The sequence below is a fragment of the Ictalurus punctatus genome, chromosome 6 (genome assembly GCF_001660625.3).
Source record: "Ictalurus punctatus breed USDA103 chromosome 6, Coco_2.0, whole genome shotgun sequence".
Classification (NCBI taxonomy): Eukaryota; Metazoa; Chordata; class Actinopteri; order Siluriformes; family Ictaluridae; genus Ictalurus; species Ictalurus punctatus.
This window is the reverse complement of record NC_030421.2, coordinates 3,763,569-3,783,516: the sequence shown is the minus strand read 5'-3', so window position 1 is coordinate 3,783,516 and position 19,948 is coordinate 3,763,569. Positions and strand designations below refer to the sequence as shown.

The 19,948-nt window shown below is 39.5% G+C and overlaps 2 protein-coding genes across 4 annotated transcripts in view; both read right to left on the bottom strand.

Moving 5' to 3' along the window:
* The window catches only part of dnajc10 (DnaJ (Hsp40) homolog, subfamily C, member 10), a 28,212-nt gene extending 16,103 nt beyond the window's left edge, over positions 1-12,109 (bottom strand). Inside the window, exons 1-11 of one of the 3 annotated variants that reach the window (XM_053680723.1) lie at positions 11,963-12,109; positions 10,628-10,896; positions 9,785-9,950; positions 9,498-9,548; positions 9,123-9,205; positions 8,739-8,870; positions 6,969-7,062; positions 5,192-5,269; positions 3,425-3,468; positions 3,152-3,283; positions 1,211-1,300 (exon numbers count right to left, since the gene is read on the bottom strand). In XM_053680723.1, the coding sequence (XP_053536698.1) occupies positions 1,211-1,300; positions 3,152-3,283; positions 3,425-3,468; positions 5,192-5,269; positions 6,969-7,062; positions 8,739-8,870; positions 9,123-9,205; positions 9,498-9,548; positions 9,785-9,950; positions 10,628-10,855 (1,098 nt within the window). In that variant the 5' untranslated portion in view covers positions 10,856-10,896; positions 11,963-12,109. Of the gene's footprint in view, positions 1-1,210; positions 1,301-3,151; positions 3,284-3,424; positions 3,469-5,191; positions 5,270-6,968; positions 7,063-8,738; positions 8,871-9,122; positions 9,206-9,497; positions 9,549-9,784; positions 9,951-10,627; positions 10,897-11,310; positions 11,372-11,962 lie in introns of those variants that run through there. The other 2 variants (XM_053680724.1, XM_017469757.2) reach the window with 2 other exon arrangements.
* A 4,074-nt stretch (positions 12,110-16,183) lies between these two features.
* On the bottom strand, positions 16,184-19,864 carry cxcr2 (chemokine (C-X-C motif) receptor 2). Its single transcript, XM_017469760.3, has 2 exons — positions 19,481-19,864; positions 16,184-18,700 (listed from the first exon to the last, which is right to left on the bottom strand). The coding sequence occupies exons 1-2, from the start codon at positions 19,589-19,591 to the stop codon at positions 17,648-17,650; spliced, it is 1,164 nt and encodes a 387-aa protein (XP_017325249.1). The 5' UTR covers positions 19,592-19,864; the 3' UTR covers positions 16,184-17,647.
* Positions 19,865-19,948: the final 84 nt, after the last annotated feature.

Here is a 19,948-nt window from a genome sequence, read left to right as displayed (position 1 = left end):
TAGATTTTTGGTAGCGTGGAATCCCTAGTTCAAGCTGATAAAAAGAGTATAGTAACTCGAATAACAGTAAAGTAAAGCATCACAACAATTCCACTCCTGTCACGCAAGTACAGGAATCTGAGCCTATAGTGGGCACGGGATCACCAAAACTGGACAGCTGAAGATCAAAAGCCCAGGCGATGAACATTACCTGTATCTGTATGATCTTATGCATTGCTCTGCTGAGTGGATAATTGAATGAGCAGGTACATGGTTACTAAAGTGTCCGTAGAATGTATGCCACAAATACCGGTGTTTTATACCGATTTGAAAACCTCTGACTAGATGTTTGATTGAAATGTTTTTTGTACAGATTATTTACCATTGTAAAACGTTAAAATATCACACAGAATCTTTTGCAGACATTACATAAATGAAATGCTTTTGAAGCATTGTGCACAAGGACATTTAGAATCAAGCAGAAAACACACTGACGCGTTACTGTACAAGTGCTTATGGACGGATTGTTCTGCCCCGCTCGACCTGCAAACTCCCTTAAACGAGAACATTCCGACATTCAACAGCCGTGACCTCGACCCCACGGAACACCTGTGGGATGAACCGGAACGCCGACTCGACTGCACCTCAGACCTCCTCACCCGACATCAGTATCTGATCTCACTAACGCTCTTGTGGCTGAATGAGCACAAATCCACACAGCCACGCTCCGAAATCTAGCGGAAAGCCTTCGCAGACGAGGGGAGGTTATTCTAACAGCAAAGGGGTACTACATCTGGAATGAGATGTTCAACAAGCACATATTTCACACATGCAACACTGCCAAAACACTTGGTTGAGCTAGGTGTGAGAACAAACAGTTGAAAAAAACAAGGTCTTGATCCCTCAAATTGCTGGTGCATTCAAAACTACCCGATGAATACGTGCTTTTGGCACGAATACATTCAATGTGGTTAAACTTGTGAGAACACTGCTGCAGCTTGGAAATGAGCTAGCTTGCATGCTATCTAATGGCGGAAGTTAGCTGGATAGCACATAGCTGTTATTAAGCTCATGGTAACTCTCAAGCTTCGCAGATAAATGACAAATTCACAGCTGGCAAGGAACCGTAAATATAGTACCACCTGCTAAGTTTAAACTGACGTTCTGGGATCAGCTCACTCCGTGGAAAAATAAGGCCTGTGTTATTATCCTTTATGATCAGATCGAGTACCTCAAAGCTCTGCTTGGTGAGAATCTCCAGGTCGGGCATGTGCTGCAACACCTGTGCATAGATCTCTCTGGCATCCAGAGTCTTCAGAAACTGGAACAGAAACCAACAATCCCGTCAGTTAGAGTGAGCGTGTGGATTTTAAAAGAATCATTTGTATGAAATCTGTTCCAAGTTGGTAATTGACTGCTTTACATTTACATTACTCTAGCGAGCACACACACACACCACATATTTCTCAAAAATCAGTAAATACAGTATTCTCCAGACTTTTATTGAAAATTAAGCACATTGTAAACCTTAAAAAAAATTGTTTAAAAGAAATTTGAGAACTTTTAAGAATCTATATAAACCATGCAATTTATTACTACTACTTATAATAATAATAATAATAATAATAATAATAATAATAATAATACTGATACTGATGATGATGATGATGATAATAATAATAATAATAATAATAATAATAATAATAATAATACTGATGATGATGATGATGATGATAATAATAATAATAATAATAATAATAATAATAATAATAATAATAATAATAATAATGATAATAATACTGATGATGATGATAATAATAACAATGATGATAATAATAATAATAATTATTATTATTATTATAATAATAGTTGGTAAAGTGCAACCGTTAGTTTAAAAATAGGTTTTTTTTAAAAAACATTTTTGTATTGCATTACTACTAATGCTTAGAATTGGCAGAGGTGAAAATGCATCTTATTCTCTTAAAATATAAAAATGTGCTGTATATTTGTATTGCACGTCTTTGGTTTCACGCATGCAACACTTCCAAAACACTCGGCCGAGCTAGGTGTGAGAACAAACAGTTGAGAAAACAATCAGATCGCTGGTGCATTCAAAACTATCCGATGAATATGTATTTTTGCCGTGAATACGTTCGCTGTGGTTAAACTTGTGAGAACACTGCTGCAGCTTGGAAATGAGCTAGCTTGCATGCTATCTAATGGCGGAAGTTAGCTGGATAGCACATAGCTGTTATTAAGTTCATGGTAACTCTCAAGCTTCGCAGATAAATGATCAATTCACAGCTGGCAAGGAACCGTAAATATAGTACCACCTGCTAAGTTTAAACTGACGTTCTGGGATGAACATCTATCAGCTCACTCCGTGGAAAAATAAGGGTGTATTTACATGGGCGATTATATCATGATATTTACTAGCAAAACAGTACTGTTTATCTTTAAAAAATACATTAATAATAATAATAATAATAATAATAATACCTTTCTATATTATGAATAAATTTATATTTTTTAATATTTAAAAATAATACTTTTATTTATTAAAAAAACATATATATATATATATTTTTTTTTTGCATTTTACAATTTTAAAGATTAAGTACAAAATCCAGCTGCTTTCATTCAGTTTGTCTTTTTTTTTTTTTTTAAACGTTCACAAATTTTTACCTTATAATGAAAAAAATATTTTTCAATGTTAATTCTCTTGTATTATTCTTTTTTTAAATATTTAACAATAAAAAAGAGAATTTACTATTATTTTTTAAAGTTTTTTTTAAACATTATATCGCCAAATATCCCCGCAATATCCCCAAGTGGATTGTGACATAATTGATCACAATACTGATACATCATTGTGTCCCCTAGCTCTAGATAAAAACCCCTTTCAGATGGAGACACAGCGATAATGAAAGGTAGGGGAGAGGAAAAAGAAAGGAGAAGAATATGATAAACAAAGTAGAAGGTGAAAGAGGAGGAGGAGGAGGAGATAGAGGAGAAAAGGGAGGCGAGAGAGAAGCAGAGAAAGAAGAAGAAGAACAAGGGGTGAAAGAAGGTATGGGAGAAGGAGAATGATATAACGGAGTAGAGGAGAGAGGAAAAGAACGAGGAAGAGGAGGAAGAAGAAGACGACGACGGTGAGGAAGCAGGATCTTACCAGCACACTGCCCTCCTGTGTGAGGGAGCTGCCAGGGGGGAACAGAGCCGTCGTGCTGGTCGTGACGTCAAAGCTTTCACACAGATCAGTGTGTAAGGTGCAGTCCATCCAGCCCACCTTCACTAGACTGTTCTACAACAAACACACACACACACTTTCATTTCAACACCTACTGTACCTGTATAACAGCTCTGATCACTAGCAGTGAAACCCTCCCCAAGCGCTGGATCATTAGATATGATAAAAAAGGAAATGAATAAATTAAACACTTACCAACATTCCAGCGAGCTTCTGTCTCGTCTGAGATTCCAGACAATCTATATATATTAAAATACATAACTTGATTATAATCATCAAATTAAAATGAAGCCACTATTTCCAGAACATTACAAGTATCTAATGAGTACGGAAAAACGCAAGACAGAATATAATCCACGCTGAGGTGGTGTGATGATGTGTTACCGCCCCTAGCCTGAAGTGTGTTATTTCATTATACCACGCTGATTTCCCAACAACTACGTCTTTAAATTCATCAAGTAACAACATGATGTGCGCTTTAGCTGTTTGTACGTATTTATATTTAATGTTATGGAACGTCCAGCGAGACAAGTTAGTTCCTGTTATTGCTAACCTCGCCTCCATAAGTATTGGAACACAGAGGCTAAAACAACTCTATTGTTTTCGCTATACCTCGAAGACATTCGGGTTCGAGATCAAAAGATGAATATGAGACGACAGATCGGAATTTCAGCTTTCGGTTCCTTATATGTATATCTAGACGTGTTAAACAGCTTGGAGGTTGGCCAAAACACTGAGGAGGAAATGTGGAAGCTTTTAGACTGGCGAAGTCGATCACCAGACATTACATTTATTCATTAACCCATTTGAGCAGCATTACACCTCCTGAAGAGGAGACTGAAGAGGAGAAACCCCATGAAACAAACAACAACTGAAAGAGGCTGTGGTAAAAGCCTGGGAAAGAATCACAGTAGAAGAAACCAAGAGCTTGGTGATGTCAGGGAGTCGCAGGGAGGTTTGATGCAGTTATTGGAAGCAAGGGAAATGCCTATACGTTTGCCGTCCTAAAAATTGGGTGGTCTGATACAGAAGTTTAATATACCTGCAAAGGCAGTGGTAGCTCAGTGGTTAAGAGAGTGGACTCACGATCAGAATCCCAGCACAAACCTGCCACCACCGGGCCCTCGAGCAAGGCCCTTAACCCTTAACTGCTCAGATGTATGAAATGAGATAAATGTAAGTCACTCTGGATAAGGGCGTCTGCCAAATGCCATAAATGTAGATGTAAATATCAGGAAATGAAAGCAGAAATCCTAAACTCTCTTCACATATCAATCTTTTGATCTCAAACCCAGATGTCTTTGATATACAGCACAAACAAATGAATCGGCCTTGCCGTTCCGATAGTTTCGGCAGGAACCGCATGAACCCCTTCCCTCAACAGCCTCTCCTGTATTCTCTCTCTTGGGCCTGTCATTTTACTGAGAAACCGTAAAACTCCTCTGTCCTGAAAAGCGTAAAAAACCTGAAACCCCTCCTATAAACTTTACATAATCGTCTTCTAACAAAAAAAAACAAAAAACTGCAGCACATCAACAATCATACGTTTTGCTTTGTTAAACAACAATGTGCTTTTTCACAAGTGTGTGCTTTGATTACATCACTTGCCCCCATTTTCGTTTTGCTTTTTTACACTGACTATACTGGATTTTTTATTTCCATGAGCTGTAAGCCGTAATCATCGAGATCAGAACAAAAAAAAGGCTTGAAATATTTCACTTCCTGTGTAAGGAATCTACAATATGTGAAAGTTCCACTTTTTGAATCAAATTACGGGGAAAAAATGAACTTTTCCACGATATTCTGATTGATATTCTGAGATGCACCTGTACATCTATGTGTGAAAACAATTCTGCGCTAGTGATCAAAAACCCCCAGGAGTGCCAAAGTTGGACCTCAGCTCTGATCTGGGTTCTGTCTCGCTTTAAAATCACTGTGAAAGTTAAACCGCTGGAATCTCACCTCCGGTGTCGGCGCAGAAGGTTATGAGCCACCCGATTCTAGCAGCAAACGCTTGATCGATCTCAGTGAAAACATTCCCTTTAAAGTAGAGCAGAGACCGAACATCTTGGTTAGAGCACAGTGAAATGATAAGGACACCTTCCACTAATAATGGCACCCTTGGTAAATACGAGCAAAGAAGGCTGTGAAAAATTGTCTTTATTGTTTACCCTTTTGATCTTTTGTTAAAAAGATATCAAACAATTGCAAACAAAACACAGGCTTATCCAAAAAATATATATATATCTTTGTGAAATATAGGTGTGCAACAATTATTGGCACCCTTCTAGTCAATATTTTGTGTTACCTTGCTTGCCAAGATAACAGCTCTTCTCCTATAACGCCTGATGAGGTTGGAGAATACACGGCGAGGGATCTGAGACCGTTCCTCCATACAGAATCTCTCCAGATCCTTCACATTTCGAGGTCCACGCTGGTGGACTCTCCTCTTCAGTTCACTACACAGGTTTTCTATGGGGTTCAGGTCAGGGGACTGGGATGGACATGGCAGGATCTTGATTTTGCGGTCAGTAAACCATTTCTATGTTGATTTTGATGTATGATTTGGATCATTGTCCTGCTGGAAGATCCAACCACGGCCCATTTGAATCTTTCTGGCAGAGGCAGTCAGGTTTTCATTTAATATCTGTTGATATTTGATAGAGTCCATGATGCCATGTATCCTAACAAAATGTGCAGGTCCTCTGGCAGAAAAACAGCCCCAAAACATTAAAGATCCTCCTCCATATTTAACCGTGGACATGAGGTACTTTTCCATATGACTACCTCTCTGTGTGCTCCAAAACCACCTCTGTGTTTATTACCAAAAAGCTCAATTCTGGTTTCATCTGACCATAGAACCCGATCCCATTTGAAGTTCCAGTAGTGTCTGCACACTGAAGACGCTCGAGTTTGTTTCTGGATGAGAGTAGAGGCTTTTTTCTTGAAACCCTTCCAAAGAACTTGTGGTGATGTAGGAGACTTCAGATTGTAGTTTTAGAGATTTTCTGACCCCAAGACGCAGCTAACTTCTGCAATTCTCCAGCTGTGATCCTTGGGGATTTTTTTAATCCACTCAAACCGTCCTCTTCACAGTGCGTTGAGACGATATAGACACACGTCCAATTCCAGGTCGATTCATAACATTTCCAGTCGACTGGAACTTCCTAATTATTGCCCTGATGGTGGAAATGGGCGTTTTCAATGCTTCTGCTATTTTCTTATAGCCACGTCCCATTTCGTGAATCTCAACAACCTTTTGCCGCACATCACAGCTATATTCCTTGTTCTTACACATTGTAATGAATGAATTTTGGCCTATATTTTGGAAAAAATTTGGCCTATATGTTACCTCATATTTATACCCCTGTGAAACAGGAAGTCATGGTTGAACAATTTCCTGTTCCTAGTCACCCAGGTGTGCTAAAAAAAAATTAAATATCAATAAGAATATACTTAAAATATATTTCTCTCATATGAATTCATAAGGGTGGAAATAATTGTTGCACACCTATATTTAACAAAGTTTTTTTTTATAAACCTGTGTTGTGTTTGCAATTGTTTGATATCCATGAGAGTAGAGAATTTTTGTGAATTTTTTTTTTTAAACAATAGATCAAAATGTTAAGCAATAAAGACAATTGTTCACAGCCTTCTTTGCTCATATTTACCAAGGGTGTATTAGTGGACGGCACTGTAAGGACAGCTGAATGCTTGGTGAGAAGATGAGTCAAGGTACCTTGCCACAGCTCGGTCACTTTGGTCGTCACAAACCGCATTGCGAACTGGGTGAGGCTGGCTTTGGATCGGTCTCCGTAGTATTTCTCTGGATTCTGAAGACAGGAACATAAAAATGCAGTGACAGACGTAAAAGTTTCCCATAGGAGTTTACTGTAGGAGTCTCTCACATTTTCTTTATATCTCTGAGCATTAACCTTGGACTGAATTTGCTGTGACGCCACGACTTTAAGACATTTGTAAACTTCTCACTGTAAAATGGTGAATTTCAAATTGTTTGGAGATGGCCTTATAACCCTTCCCAGATTGATGAGTAGTAATAGTTGCTTCTCTGAGGTCATGGCAAAGGTCATTTCTTCTTGGCATGTTGTAGACACACACACTGATTGCTTCAGAACACCAAAGTTCAGTTTTTATAGAAGTTGTCACACGATGAAAGATGAACTAATCTTGTGGATTTCATCAGTAACACCCGACCGCTTATTACTCTCTTCATGATTGTGGAAGTAGGTGTACTTAAATGACTACATATTGAAATCTGTTGGGGTTTTGTTGTCATCTGAGCTTGTTTGTTTGCTTACAGAATTTGGCGAGGACCACACAATGTTTATAACAACGTTTATATTAGCGTGTGTGTTCTAATACGTCTCCGTTACTATAGTGACAACTAACTTGTATAGTGGACACTCCACATAAACAGATTAAAGAAGAAGAACAAAAAAAAAAAAACGTGTAAAAAGTTTTCTAGTTTTTCGCAGGAGTCCCGGTGTCAGTATCAGTCAGAGATAAAGCTGTAACTTTAGGTTTTCCGATACAGGAAATGGTTAAAGGATGAGGGGCTTTGTGGGTTTTTAGTAACATGGCAAGCTTTGTTTGATGTTTTATGACCTACCTGAGCGAGAACGGAAGGAAGGCTTGTCAGGAAGTGATTGTTTGTAGCTGTTATGATAGCACCAGAGATGACAAGAAATAAGTCTCACGGACGTCCCATGATATTTAATGCAACTATAAACGGATAACAACTATGAAAAGTCGTCGTTAATTCATAAAACTAGCATTTTTATGCATAACATTGGCAGATGCATAGCACTGGCAAATTACTGTAGTATAAGAGGAATAAAACACCACACGGACATTGATTCATTTCTTATAACGGCATGCTTACAAGCGTCAAAAATACACTGGAACACTTTGTACGTAGTCTTTGTTTATTGATTCACTGCTGATACTTACTGTCATAATGCGAATTACCACTAGGAGGCATACGAGATTTTTTTTTTTATATTTTGCGTGCGGCATTTTCCATAACTGTCGCGTATACGACGGTGTAGCAGGCCTAACGTAAAAACCGCTAACGGATAAGCATGGTTTGGCGTGTAAGTCACAACACCTGATTGAGACCAAAAATGATAGCTATGAATCGGCACTTTTAAAAGATCCTCCATTTTAAATACGGAAACAATAAAGAACAATTCTTCCAAACAAATCAAATATTTAAACTGATACCAGAAGGTGTGAATTATTTCTACATAACAGGGACTAATAACATTGAATCTATCGTCGGCACATCGGTGTAGTATAAGCAGAATAACACACTCCAGACCGTGTGGTTATATGAAAAAAATCTACATCAGGGTGGATTATTATATTCACATAACCACACGGTCCATCATGTGTTATTCCATATCTAACAGCTCTCTCTGCACTGTGAGTGAGTTTGGTGGTAATTAGGTGCACTGTGAGAGTGTGTGTGTGTGTGTGTGGGGCTCACCATGCCGGTTCTGAAGACGAACAGGCTCGGGTAGCTACTGATGCCTTTACTGCGACACAGCATGGTGTTGTCCCCACAGTTTACCGCGCCGATCCTGATCACGCCATCCATCTCTTTCGCAAACTCCCGCCACTGTACATTTCGGCCACGCATGTCGATCAGGGGAAAAAGGGTTAAAACACACACGTTTGCATTGGATTCTGACCTGCAGTCACCAGGAGCGCGTTTTAACAAACGGCTTTCAGATGTCAGCATTAGCCTTCGCAGGTTAATGTAATTGTCTTTCCTGTGCGTTTGTTTTATTTTTTTAAATAAAGTCAGTGTACACAGAGCTTTTATATTATTAGTAGTGCTTGTACTAGTAGTAAAGCAGGTGAGACTCACCGTCGGAGCCAACTCGTGACAGTGGGAGCATCGGGGATAGTAGAAATTCACGAACCAAACCTCTCCGGAGTTCACTGCTGCATCTGAGCAGAAGAATATAACAAATTTCGTCTCTCTCTCTCACACACACACACGGACAATTCAGGCTCTCCATTTGTAAACAATCCTTCTCACTGTAAAATGGTGGATTTCAAATTGTTTGGAGATGGCCTTATAACCCTTCCCAGATTGATGAGTAGCAATAGTTGCTTCTCTGAGGTCAAGTCCATTCTTCTTGGTATGATGTAGACACACACACGGAATGCTCCAGAACAACAAAGTTCTGCTTTTATAGAGATTGTCACACTTCTTGATGAAAGACAGACAGACACTTACCAAAGTCTCCTCTGTCAAGAGTAATAACTTCTGCATCGTCATCATAAATGCCTGTAAAACACAAATCATTCACTCAGAAAGCAGCTGTACACTGTCATCCACTTTCAGTACCATGTCTCCGGTACGAAACTTTTCAAACAGGAACAATCCGTCTCTGTACTGAATATTAATAGGTCTTACCAGTAGATCAGTATCAGTATTGTTTTTATATATATTCATAGACCTGAAACACTGGATCCGTATCGGATCTTCCTGCGATCCTTCGACATCTCTGCTTTCAGACTCACCGAAATCGTATCTGTAGTAGTTCCAGCTTTCGTATCTGCCTCCCTGCTGCTCGTCCTGCAAACCTTTCTCTCCGTACTTATCGTATTTCTTCCGCAGGTCTTCGTCTTTCAACACCTCGTACGCACGGTTGATCTTCAGGAACTTCTCGTGGGCCGTGCCATCATTCTAGTTGCGCATAAGAAAAGAGGGTTTTTTTTTTTTGCTTTGGAGCACAAAAATCATTATAGGACAAAAATCATTATTAGCTTGAGTATCAGAAGCCAACTATTCCACTAAATCAATTTTTTTTTTTTTTAGAGATGCTGAACTGCTTTATTCTGGAAGCAAAAAGTTTTACTTCCTGCATCTAGATTGAGGATGTGGCTGAGACTTTGTCTGCACGGTACAGCCACAATGGCACTGAAACTTATTGGTATAGGAAAATAATTAGCCTGGCGTAAAGCAGTGTCTCATCCGTCCACAAAACATTTCGCCAACAGTTTTCAGGATTGTCAACGAGACCTTTATCAAACTGCAGATGGGCAGCAATGTTTTTTTTTTGGAGAACAGTGGCTTTCTCCTTGCAACCCTGCCATGGACACCACTGTTGCTTAATGTTCTCCTGATGGTGGACTGATGAGCATTAAACATTAGCCAATGCGAGAGAGGCCTTTAGTTGCTTAGATGTTACCCTGGGTTCCTTTGTGACCTCATGGACTATTACACATCTTGCTCTTGGAGTGATCCTTGTTGGTCGACCTCTCCTGGGAATGGTGAGGCGTTAAAGGCGTTAAGGCTTTGCGGGAGCCGGGGCTAACGCATCCCAGCATCACTATTCCCTCATTCCTAGTTAGGATACTCACCGGATTCTTGTCCGGGTGCATGGTTAGAGCGAGCTTCTTGAAGGCCTGTCGAATCTCCCGGGTGCTAGCTTCTCTCGAAATACCCAGCAACTTATAATAATCCTCGTCCGAGTGAATCGTCACCACGAGCCACGTCAGGACGAACAGGAACAGCGGCGTTTTCATCGTCATGCCGTCCTGGAACACCGATGAAGATCTCTGACGTCTCGTTGCTGCAGGGAATCTCATGCTGTGTGGACTCACGCTGGGTTCATCTTCAATAAAGAATCCTGCGCGAGTAGAGGAGGCATAAATTTTACAATAAGCATCTGTATTTCTCTTGTGATCTCCCACGCAGATATAACACACTCAGGTATACACATGTTTACACAGGGTGGAGCTACTGTACACCTTGATAGCAGACTGAATCCTGGAGGCAGCAGGAACTGAAGTGGCAGATATTAAAAAGATCTATATATGTATATATATCACATTTATAACAACCTTAATAACTGTTATATTGATCATATATTTATATAAATATATATGACACAAATGTGCTATTTGTGTTATGGTCTTTACCGTAATATATTTCACACAAACCACTTTAGAGGTTTTTTAGATTTCTCTCTCTCTCTATTTAACCTACAGTCTGTTTTTAAACTAGAAAAGTAATAACAGAACACAAAAAATGACCACTTAACTGTAAACTGATACGTAGTCGTCGATTTTTAAGTTTGCTACCTGCATTCCGCCTACTTCGCTATGATTGGCTACAAGTTTGCACTCGGACGCCTTCCAGAGAACATTAGCCAATCAAAGCCGGACGCGATCTACTACTAGCCAATCAAACGCAAGGAAGGCGGGGCATGTCGGAAAACGAGTGCGGAATACGAGCTGAGCTAAGCTAGTTAATATGAGGCGTATAAGTGGATAGCTTTAGATATTATGCTAGCTAACCTTCGTGTAAGTAAACAAAGCACGAGTTTAAATCGTACTCCGTGACTTGCATGAACGCAGAGGATAAATATTCGTTGTTAGTTCATGCTAAAAAAAAAAAATTAAAACACACATAGCTGTGATATGAGCTAGCTGGAAAAAGTTGGGCTAACTAACGTTCATCAGTCACGTGTGTGTATATATGTGTTAAATAGATAAAGAAGGATTTGTGTGGTTTATTTGTTGTAATTCTACTACTAAGTTTATTTCATGCCGTATTGTCGGCATCGCAACACATTTCCGCGTTATTTTAATGAAGAAGTTGTTGCCATAGTGATATGGTGAGCTGTAGATGTAATACAGACACAACCACATGCAAAGAAATATATATATATATATTTTAAACATGCAGATTACCTTTAATTACAAAACGCTGTGAGTATTCTCAGTAACCTTTCATGTTATATCCAGTACACACACCTTATAACCTACAGCTGATGCCGGTATCTTCACCGCCCATACACACACACACACGCTGAATGACGTGATGACGCAACTTCCGGTTGTATACTCGTATTTGCTATTTTTTCCTTCCTATTTTATTAGTCTCGATATCGTTATTATACATATGCTGTCCTTTACATTTTTTATTTACTTGCTGCTAAATTTACGCACATATTAAACGAACTCAAGCACCTACATCCCATGTACACTAAACGGCCAAAAGTATTTGGACACCTGACCATCATACCCCTATGTGGTTCTTCACCAAACGGTTGCCACAAATTTGGAAGTAAAATGTCTTTGTAGGCTGTATCTTTAAGGCTTCCCTTCACTGGAACTAGGAGGCCCAAACCTGTTCCAGCATGTCAATGCTCCTGTGCACAAAGCGAGCTCCATGAACACATGGAGTGTTAAAGCGCCCCTACGATGCGATATTAAAAGTGCCTAATTTTGTTTTAGAGGTCTCATACAATATTTTTACGTGAATCCGAGGTCAAAAAAGACTCCCATTTTCTCATAATTTACATTGAAGCATCACGTCTTTTCTCAGTGTCAAAAACAACTCGTTCGACGATCCGTTCACTCTAAACGCCTCCTTTCAGAGAACTTACTCTGTTCTGATTGGTCAGATGTCCCAGTCTGTTGTGATTGGTCTACCGCTTACAGCGTGTCCCGGAAAGGAAACGCCCACTATCCTATATGAATTTCAGCTCAGTAATAATGTCGATTTGAGCTCGAGTCCGATAGTGATAGATGGGAAGATCAACCCGAACCACCATCGCAAGCATGACAAGAACAGGACGTTTCTCAGTGGTACGTTTGTATGTAGTTTGGGAATAACGTGAGTTACCCGGTTAGCAGAGGCCTGCAGCTAACGGGCTAACAGCTGTGCACTGGCTGTACACGTATACAACACAAAACTACACATTTGGAACACTGTAGAAAATATATACATAAATATTTAATCATACTTACAGGTTGTGATCCAGAGGTGCAAGATGGTCCAAATAAAGTGAGTATGGCCCATTTTTAATGAATAATCGTTTTGCAAATCCCACATCGACGTCAGCTAGATTTGAGAAGCAGTCGTCAGTGAAATGACGGGAGCACGAACGAAGGTTGTTGTGATATTGTTTTAAAATGAATTCTAATCACTGACGCTTTACATCCTCATGCTTTGGGAGGCCGTGCAAAGTCAAACACTACAACCGTAGTGTTTGAGGGTTTGACGACTCGTTTCAGTTGTTCAGAATTGGTTCTGACCTCACTAATGCTCTTGTGGCTGAATGAGCACGAATTGGATATGTGCTGTTGTAGGAAAATAAACTGAGTCATTCCTATGTTCCTCAGATTTACAAAATAAACACATGACAAAGGATCCTAATAAATGTGTATCATGAATACCAAGACAGTGTTGTTTCCGTTACAACTTTACTTTATTCACAAAACCATATTCCACGTTCTGTTCCACTGGCATATGATATCAATTAATTAACCAAGTAATCAATTAATCAATCAATTAATTAATTGTTTTTTAAGAAAGAAATCAGCATGCACTCTGTGTGTGCACATTTCATATTCTCTTTGGGAAATGTCTAGAGACACCCCTGGTGCTTGCTATGTGCCCTTTTTTCATTTTTCGCCCCTATCGTAACAATATTGTCACTGCATTAGTATTTGGACATTTAAGCAGTGAGATGTAAGTCACAGCTAAAAAAAAAATAATTAAAAAAAAAAACGTTCAAAATTATCTTAATTAAAATAAACGCAGAAAAAATATGGCAGAGCTGGGGAACAGAAAACCCCTTTGATGAGTTCATGTTCATGTCATATTAAGCGAATACAGAGCTGGAAACACGTTTATCATGCGTTCATTATGTGCCATATAAATCTGGGGAACATAGATACACCCCAAAATAATCCACGATGAGGTGGTGTGATGCGAAGAGGAGTTAGGTCTGTTACATACAAACATGACTATTACTATACCAAATTTGATCATTTTCCAATAACACGACAAGCACAAAGTGTTTTATTCCTCTTATACCAAAGCACTTTGCCAAGGATAAGGCTTTTTATTTATTAAAGAACAGCACATACTTTCTATCAATGAATCCATCCATCCGTCCGTCCATTTTCTGTACCGCTTATCCTACACAGGGTCACGTGGAGCCTGGAGGCTATCCCAGGGGACTCGGGGCACAAGGCAGGGGACACCTTGGATGGGGTGCCAACCCATCGCAGGGCACATTCACACACTACGGACACATTCACACACTACGGACAATTTGGAAATGCCAATCAGCTTACAACGCATGTCTTTGGACTGGGGAGGAAATCAGAGTATCTGGAGGAAACCCCCGAAGCAAACACCACAGGCACAGGCAGAGGCTCGAATCGAACCCCCGACCCTGGAGGTGCGAGGCATTTATGATTGCATTAAATGTTGTGGAACGTCCATGAACCAAGTTTCTTTTAAGTTCTGGTTATCAATTATGTTTTATTCCTGTTTTCCTCTTAAACCAAAGTAATTATCCAACAACTGCAGTTTTAGATTGATCAGTAAATGACATATGGTGGTCTTTAACCATTTAATGTTGCAGAAAATCTGCGAGAGGAGTTAGTTCCTGTTTTATTCCTCATAAAAAAAAACCGCAGCAATTTGCCAACACTTTAATATTTGTCAGCGAATGACATATCGTGGGCTTTAACCATTACAGTTACATGTAATGTAAGCGAAAGATCTGACAGACAAGTTAGTTCCTGTTATCACTTACAGCAGCTATAAACAAGCACATTGTCTGATTTCTCTCTCGTGCAGACGGTAATACGACAAAAAATTGCAGCTTGTTGTTTATCGAGAAACTGGAAAGAGCAAAGTCATCTGCCATTGTGGAAAACTTACTGATAGAATGCACTGACACTTGCAATGTTGGTAAATGCTATAGAAATATCTCTGTGGCAGCGAGGAGGTGGTCGAGTGTCGGATGGAGAGGAGGCGGGGGAACCGGCTGTTAACATGCGATAATTCTCACCTGTGCCTTATTAACAACAGGGTACGTATGTGTGTTTCTCTGTGCGTTCAGGAACTGCGGTAACTACAGAGAGAGAGAGAGAGGCATAGCTGACAACACACACACACACACACACACACACACACACACACAAACACAGAAACATATGCATGGAGCGTGTACTTGAAACTTGAACTTTAATGGGGAAAAAGCCACAAACACCAGGGTTACTGGTTATCACATTTGCCTCACACCTCCAGGGTTGGGGGTTCAATTCCCAGCATTGCCCTTTCAAAATTTGCATGTTCTCTTTGTGCTTCAAGGGTTTCCTCCTCCAGTCAAGACATGTGCTGTAGGCTAAAAAACTGTCCCGTGGGATAGGCTCCCCATGACCCTGTGTAGGATAAGCAGTACAGAAAACGCATGGATGGAAGCCATTTAGATCACAAGTCTCCCCTGTCCATCCTCATGAGTATTGGAATTCATTTGCATCCTACCTGGTCGGTCGGTCGGTCACCTCAGGCGACATGTAAGGGATCCACATCTCCACCGTGCTCCGTGTTCTCCATGCTCCTCCTCCAACATGTATAATCGTTGATGTGGTGAGGTTTTCTATGAGGAGATGTTTATTTATCATTTTTGGAAGGAGTCTCCAGTGTCAACAGTTTGCTTGTTTGTTGTTCCAACACAAAGAAGTCTTCAGGATGGAGTTTTCAGTTTCTCTGAAACACGACCGGATGGATTTTCAAGAATTAATTTTTTTTTTTTTAAATAAAGACTGATTATATTTTATTTGCTACGGTAAGTTTTCCAAGCACATGCTTGCTGCAAGCGAGATCATTTGCAAAAATCTCTTATCAGTATAGGTTAAGCAAAAAAGGTTTCCGCAAATTCTGCAGTTGTTATCGGTGAGTTCTGAGATTTCCTCCAGCACCTGTGATTCATGACTCATTTATGGATTCCACTGTAGGCTATATCAAGTACATAGAACATTACAGGCTTGAGTCTTTGGAACTACTTATTAGAAATGATAAAAGGATGAAAGCGCTGGAAAAACAAATGCTTAATTTAAAAAAAAAAAAAAATTAAATCCTTTTATAATAATTCTAACGTCGTAACAGCAAATATGAAACCTTACTGCTTGGACTAATTTTAAGAAATCATATTTAGTATTAAGTGGATCTATTTTAAAAACTCTCCCAAGTGTAAAGAGTAAACCCTCCCTATGCAAAGTAAGATAAGGGTTTTGAGGGATTTTTTGGTTCATTTATTGTTCACCCCATGTCCCTTGGGTGTGGTTAAAGCAAGAAATGTAGAAACATATGTGAAAAAGACAGATTTATTTTAATATTCAACACACTGATGATGTCAATCAGGGAAAAAAGAAAGAAAGGCAAGAACACAAACATCAGAAATGTATTTTTCAGTTCTTCTTTTTACATCCTCTTTATAAACTATACTCTACCCCAAGTCTCTCTAACCGAATCATACATGGCTTGTACAATGCATTGTCTTATTTTGTACCACCAATATTATTAGGAATATAAACAATGCTGATAAAATGGTGCCTAAAAACCGCTTTCTCACAATGACAGGTGGTTCTTTAGGTGTTTTTACATTTTAAAAAAATATGGGTTTATAGAACATCCACGTAGAACATCATGGTTTTGGTTAGGATTCACCAATTAAGTCTGAAAGGAACTAAATAATCATCAAGATAACAATCAAGATACTTAGAGAGACGACATACAAAATCAAGAAATGAATCTGAGCCAGAAAGATCTGGCTGCACTCAGTGAGGGAAGATAGCTTAGATATCTAATTGCCTTGGTTTAGTCCGCAGGTAGCGTTAGCGGCAAAGGTTCTGAACGATTGAAATTATGAACGTTATATTATGAATGTGGCTGAAAAATCTGCTAGAAATCCTGTCAGGTTTGTTCGTGTTAGCTAACTAACTACTATTAGCTGTATAGATTATGAACGTTCATGAATACGACTGAAAAATCCTCACAGAAATCCTGTCAGGATCACGTTAGCTATAGCTAGCTGCCGTTAGTTGCGTAGATGAACATTTATCAATATGACATTCATAAAAAAAAAAAAATGTTTAAATGAATTTAAACATTTTTTGAGCTCTCGTTACCATTAGAATGTGGACTATGAACATTTATGAATATGACTTTAAAAATTCTCTTTGAAATCCTGTCAGGTGTGAGCATGATAGCTAGCTAACTACTGTTAGCTGTGAAGATTGAGAACATTTATAATGACTTTTTAAAGATTAGATACAGTTATGAACATGACTGAAAAGTCCTTGCAGAAATCCTGTCCGGTTTGATCATGATAGCTAGCTAAGTACCATTAGCACTAGATTATGAAGCTTGTGTTAAAATGTTAAATACAAGCACATGAATGGCAAACTTGAACTATTTATGGACTCAAAGACACACCTACTTCCATTTATGCCCTTTAAGACCCACACAGAGTTACTCTTATTGCCATATAGGCACTCCAAGATGCAGATATTGGTGAGCACATATTGTTTCATGTTGGAAATCTACTTTTAGTACAACTCATGGAAGCTCTACAGTGTGACAGAAGTGTGTCTGGTGCTTCCTGAGCTGTAGACTGAGCCAGCTCGGTAGCGATTGAACACTTCCCTGGTCACTAGTCCCTTTTTCGAGAGCAAAGTCAGCAGATGGTTCCTGAACTTCTTGCCCACAAAGGCGTAGAGGATGGGATTGATGGCACAGTGCATAAAGGCCAAAGCCTGAGTGGCATACAAGGTGACCTCCAGATTATCTCGAGTCTCGCATGTGTCGGTGATAAACCCACCTCGTAGCAGCGTGTCCACGAACGCAGCTACATTATTAGGCAGCCAGCAGATGATAAAAGCCAGCACCACACTCAAGATCACTCTCATTGCTTTGTGTTTTTGGCTATTACGTGAGCGAAAGAGGGTTCCAACTGTGCAGCCATAGCAGACCGCCATGACTGTAAGTGGAAAGAAAAAGCCAAGGACATGACGGAGGACTCGCAATCCTACACGCCAATCGTCCATCTTCTCCGCTGTAATGTTCTCGTAGCAATGCATTCTATTATTGCCGTCTATATCCAGTGCTTCTCGCTGAACAACGATTGGAATCGACAGTGCAATGGCCCCTAACCATACCAAAATACACACTGACCTCACTACACGCTGCTGTTTTGAGAGGAACTGAGTGGCTTTGACGATGGCCATGTAGCGGTCGATGCTAATGCACGCTAACAGGAAGACACAGCCGTAAAACGTCGCCTCCTGGACACCCGAGATCAACTTGCACAGAAAAGTCCCGAAAACCCAATTCGATTTGCTGGTGTAGATGGCCCAGAAGGGCAGCGTGAGCGAGAACAGCAGGTCGGCAATTGCCAGGTGCATCAGGTAGACGTCAGTAGATGTTCTGTGCTTCTTCATGGTGCACACAACAAACATCACCACACTATTCCCCATGATACCAAGGAAGAAGACAACAACGTAGCCAATCACAACCGCAAGGCTGTTTGCTGCACCCAGGTAATTGTCACACGGAGAGGCCCCAGTTCCTGGATAGCTGTCGTTCCCATAGTAATTCTCATCCTCCATGTTTGATGTGTTGTACTGGAAAAGAAGACAAGATGTCACTTTAAACAAGTGCTGAAAAATGAAATGCCCACAATTTATTTTTTCATTCCAAATGTAGTGTTGTTTGCTTCTTTAGCTTTATACTAGAACAGCCAGTTTAATGGCGCCAATAACTCACATTAAATAGATTTCTGCAAAATATCCATCCCTAACTGTATCTAGTTCTTCAGTGATGTCAGAAACCATAAAACCACGATATGGTTTAGGATGCAGCATGCAAGTATAAACACGAACACTTCATTGTGTAGCTGAGCAATTATTATAGAGGTCGTTCAGCTCCTCTATGCGTATGATAATACGGTTTTACTTAAACGTAAACTTGTAAATATTTGTAGAACTCTGTAAAACGCCAAAAATTTGACAAGATCTGTATTTAAAAAAATCCACAGCTGCAGTGTTATGAAGATATAGACATTTATTTATGGAAAGTATTTTGTGCAAGATATAGTACTTCAATTACTTTAGCAACCATTCAGCCTAAATTAGGGCTAAATAGAAAATAGCAAACAAATATTTGCACCTAACTCGCCTTTTAAGGCAAGCATTTGTCTGTACATGCTTCACAAAGGGAACAAAGCGAGAAATAGGGCAACTTGTAAATTAATAAAGTGGAATTCGGTTCAAAAGCGTACAATAGATAAGCAGGAATTTAAATCTTTAAAATAAGGAAAACTTTTTTTTCGCGATTGTTCTTGATCTGAGATCTGAGTCAGGTCTTTTTTTTTTATTATTATTAATAATGATACCTGGTCTTACCATTCTGCTGTTTTTTTCTGACTGGAGAAGATAAATCCGCAAAGTTTCAGCAAGCAGCAGCTGCTCATGAGTGCCAAAGCTCCTCTGGTGGAGTAGAAGCACATGCCTCATATAGAAAAGCAAATGATTACGGCCAGGTTCTTCCTGTGTATGAAGTGTAGTCAAGAAATGTGCAAAGATTTAATCAGCAGTTTCATAACAGAGAAGGAGACGATAAGGGTTTTTCGTGGTGTTTAAACATCACACCTGTCCACGTGTACTATACATTCATGTTGAAATCATTTTAAACATCTAAAAAGTAGGGGAAAATCACAACGATATGCGTGTTGTAATGGACGTGCTGTACTACCAGCACCTTGTTTCGAGTTATTCTTTGTATTGCAGCTCTAGTCGTATAACTGTATTACAACAACATGCAGTAATATTTGACACTGCATTGGTCACACCTCAGTAAAGTTATTGGCAAAG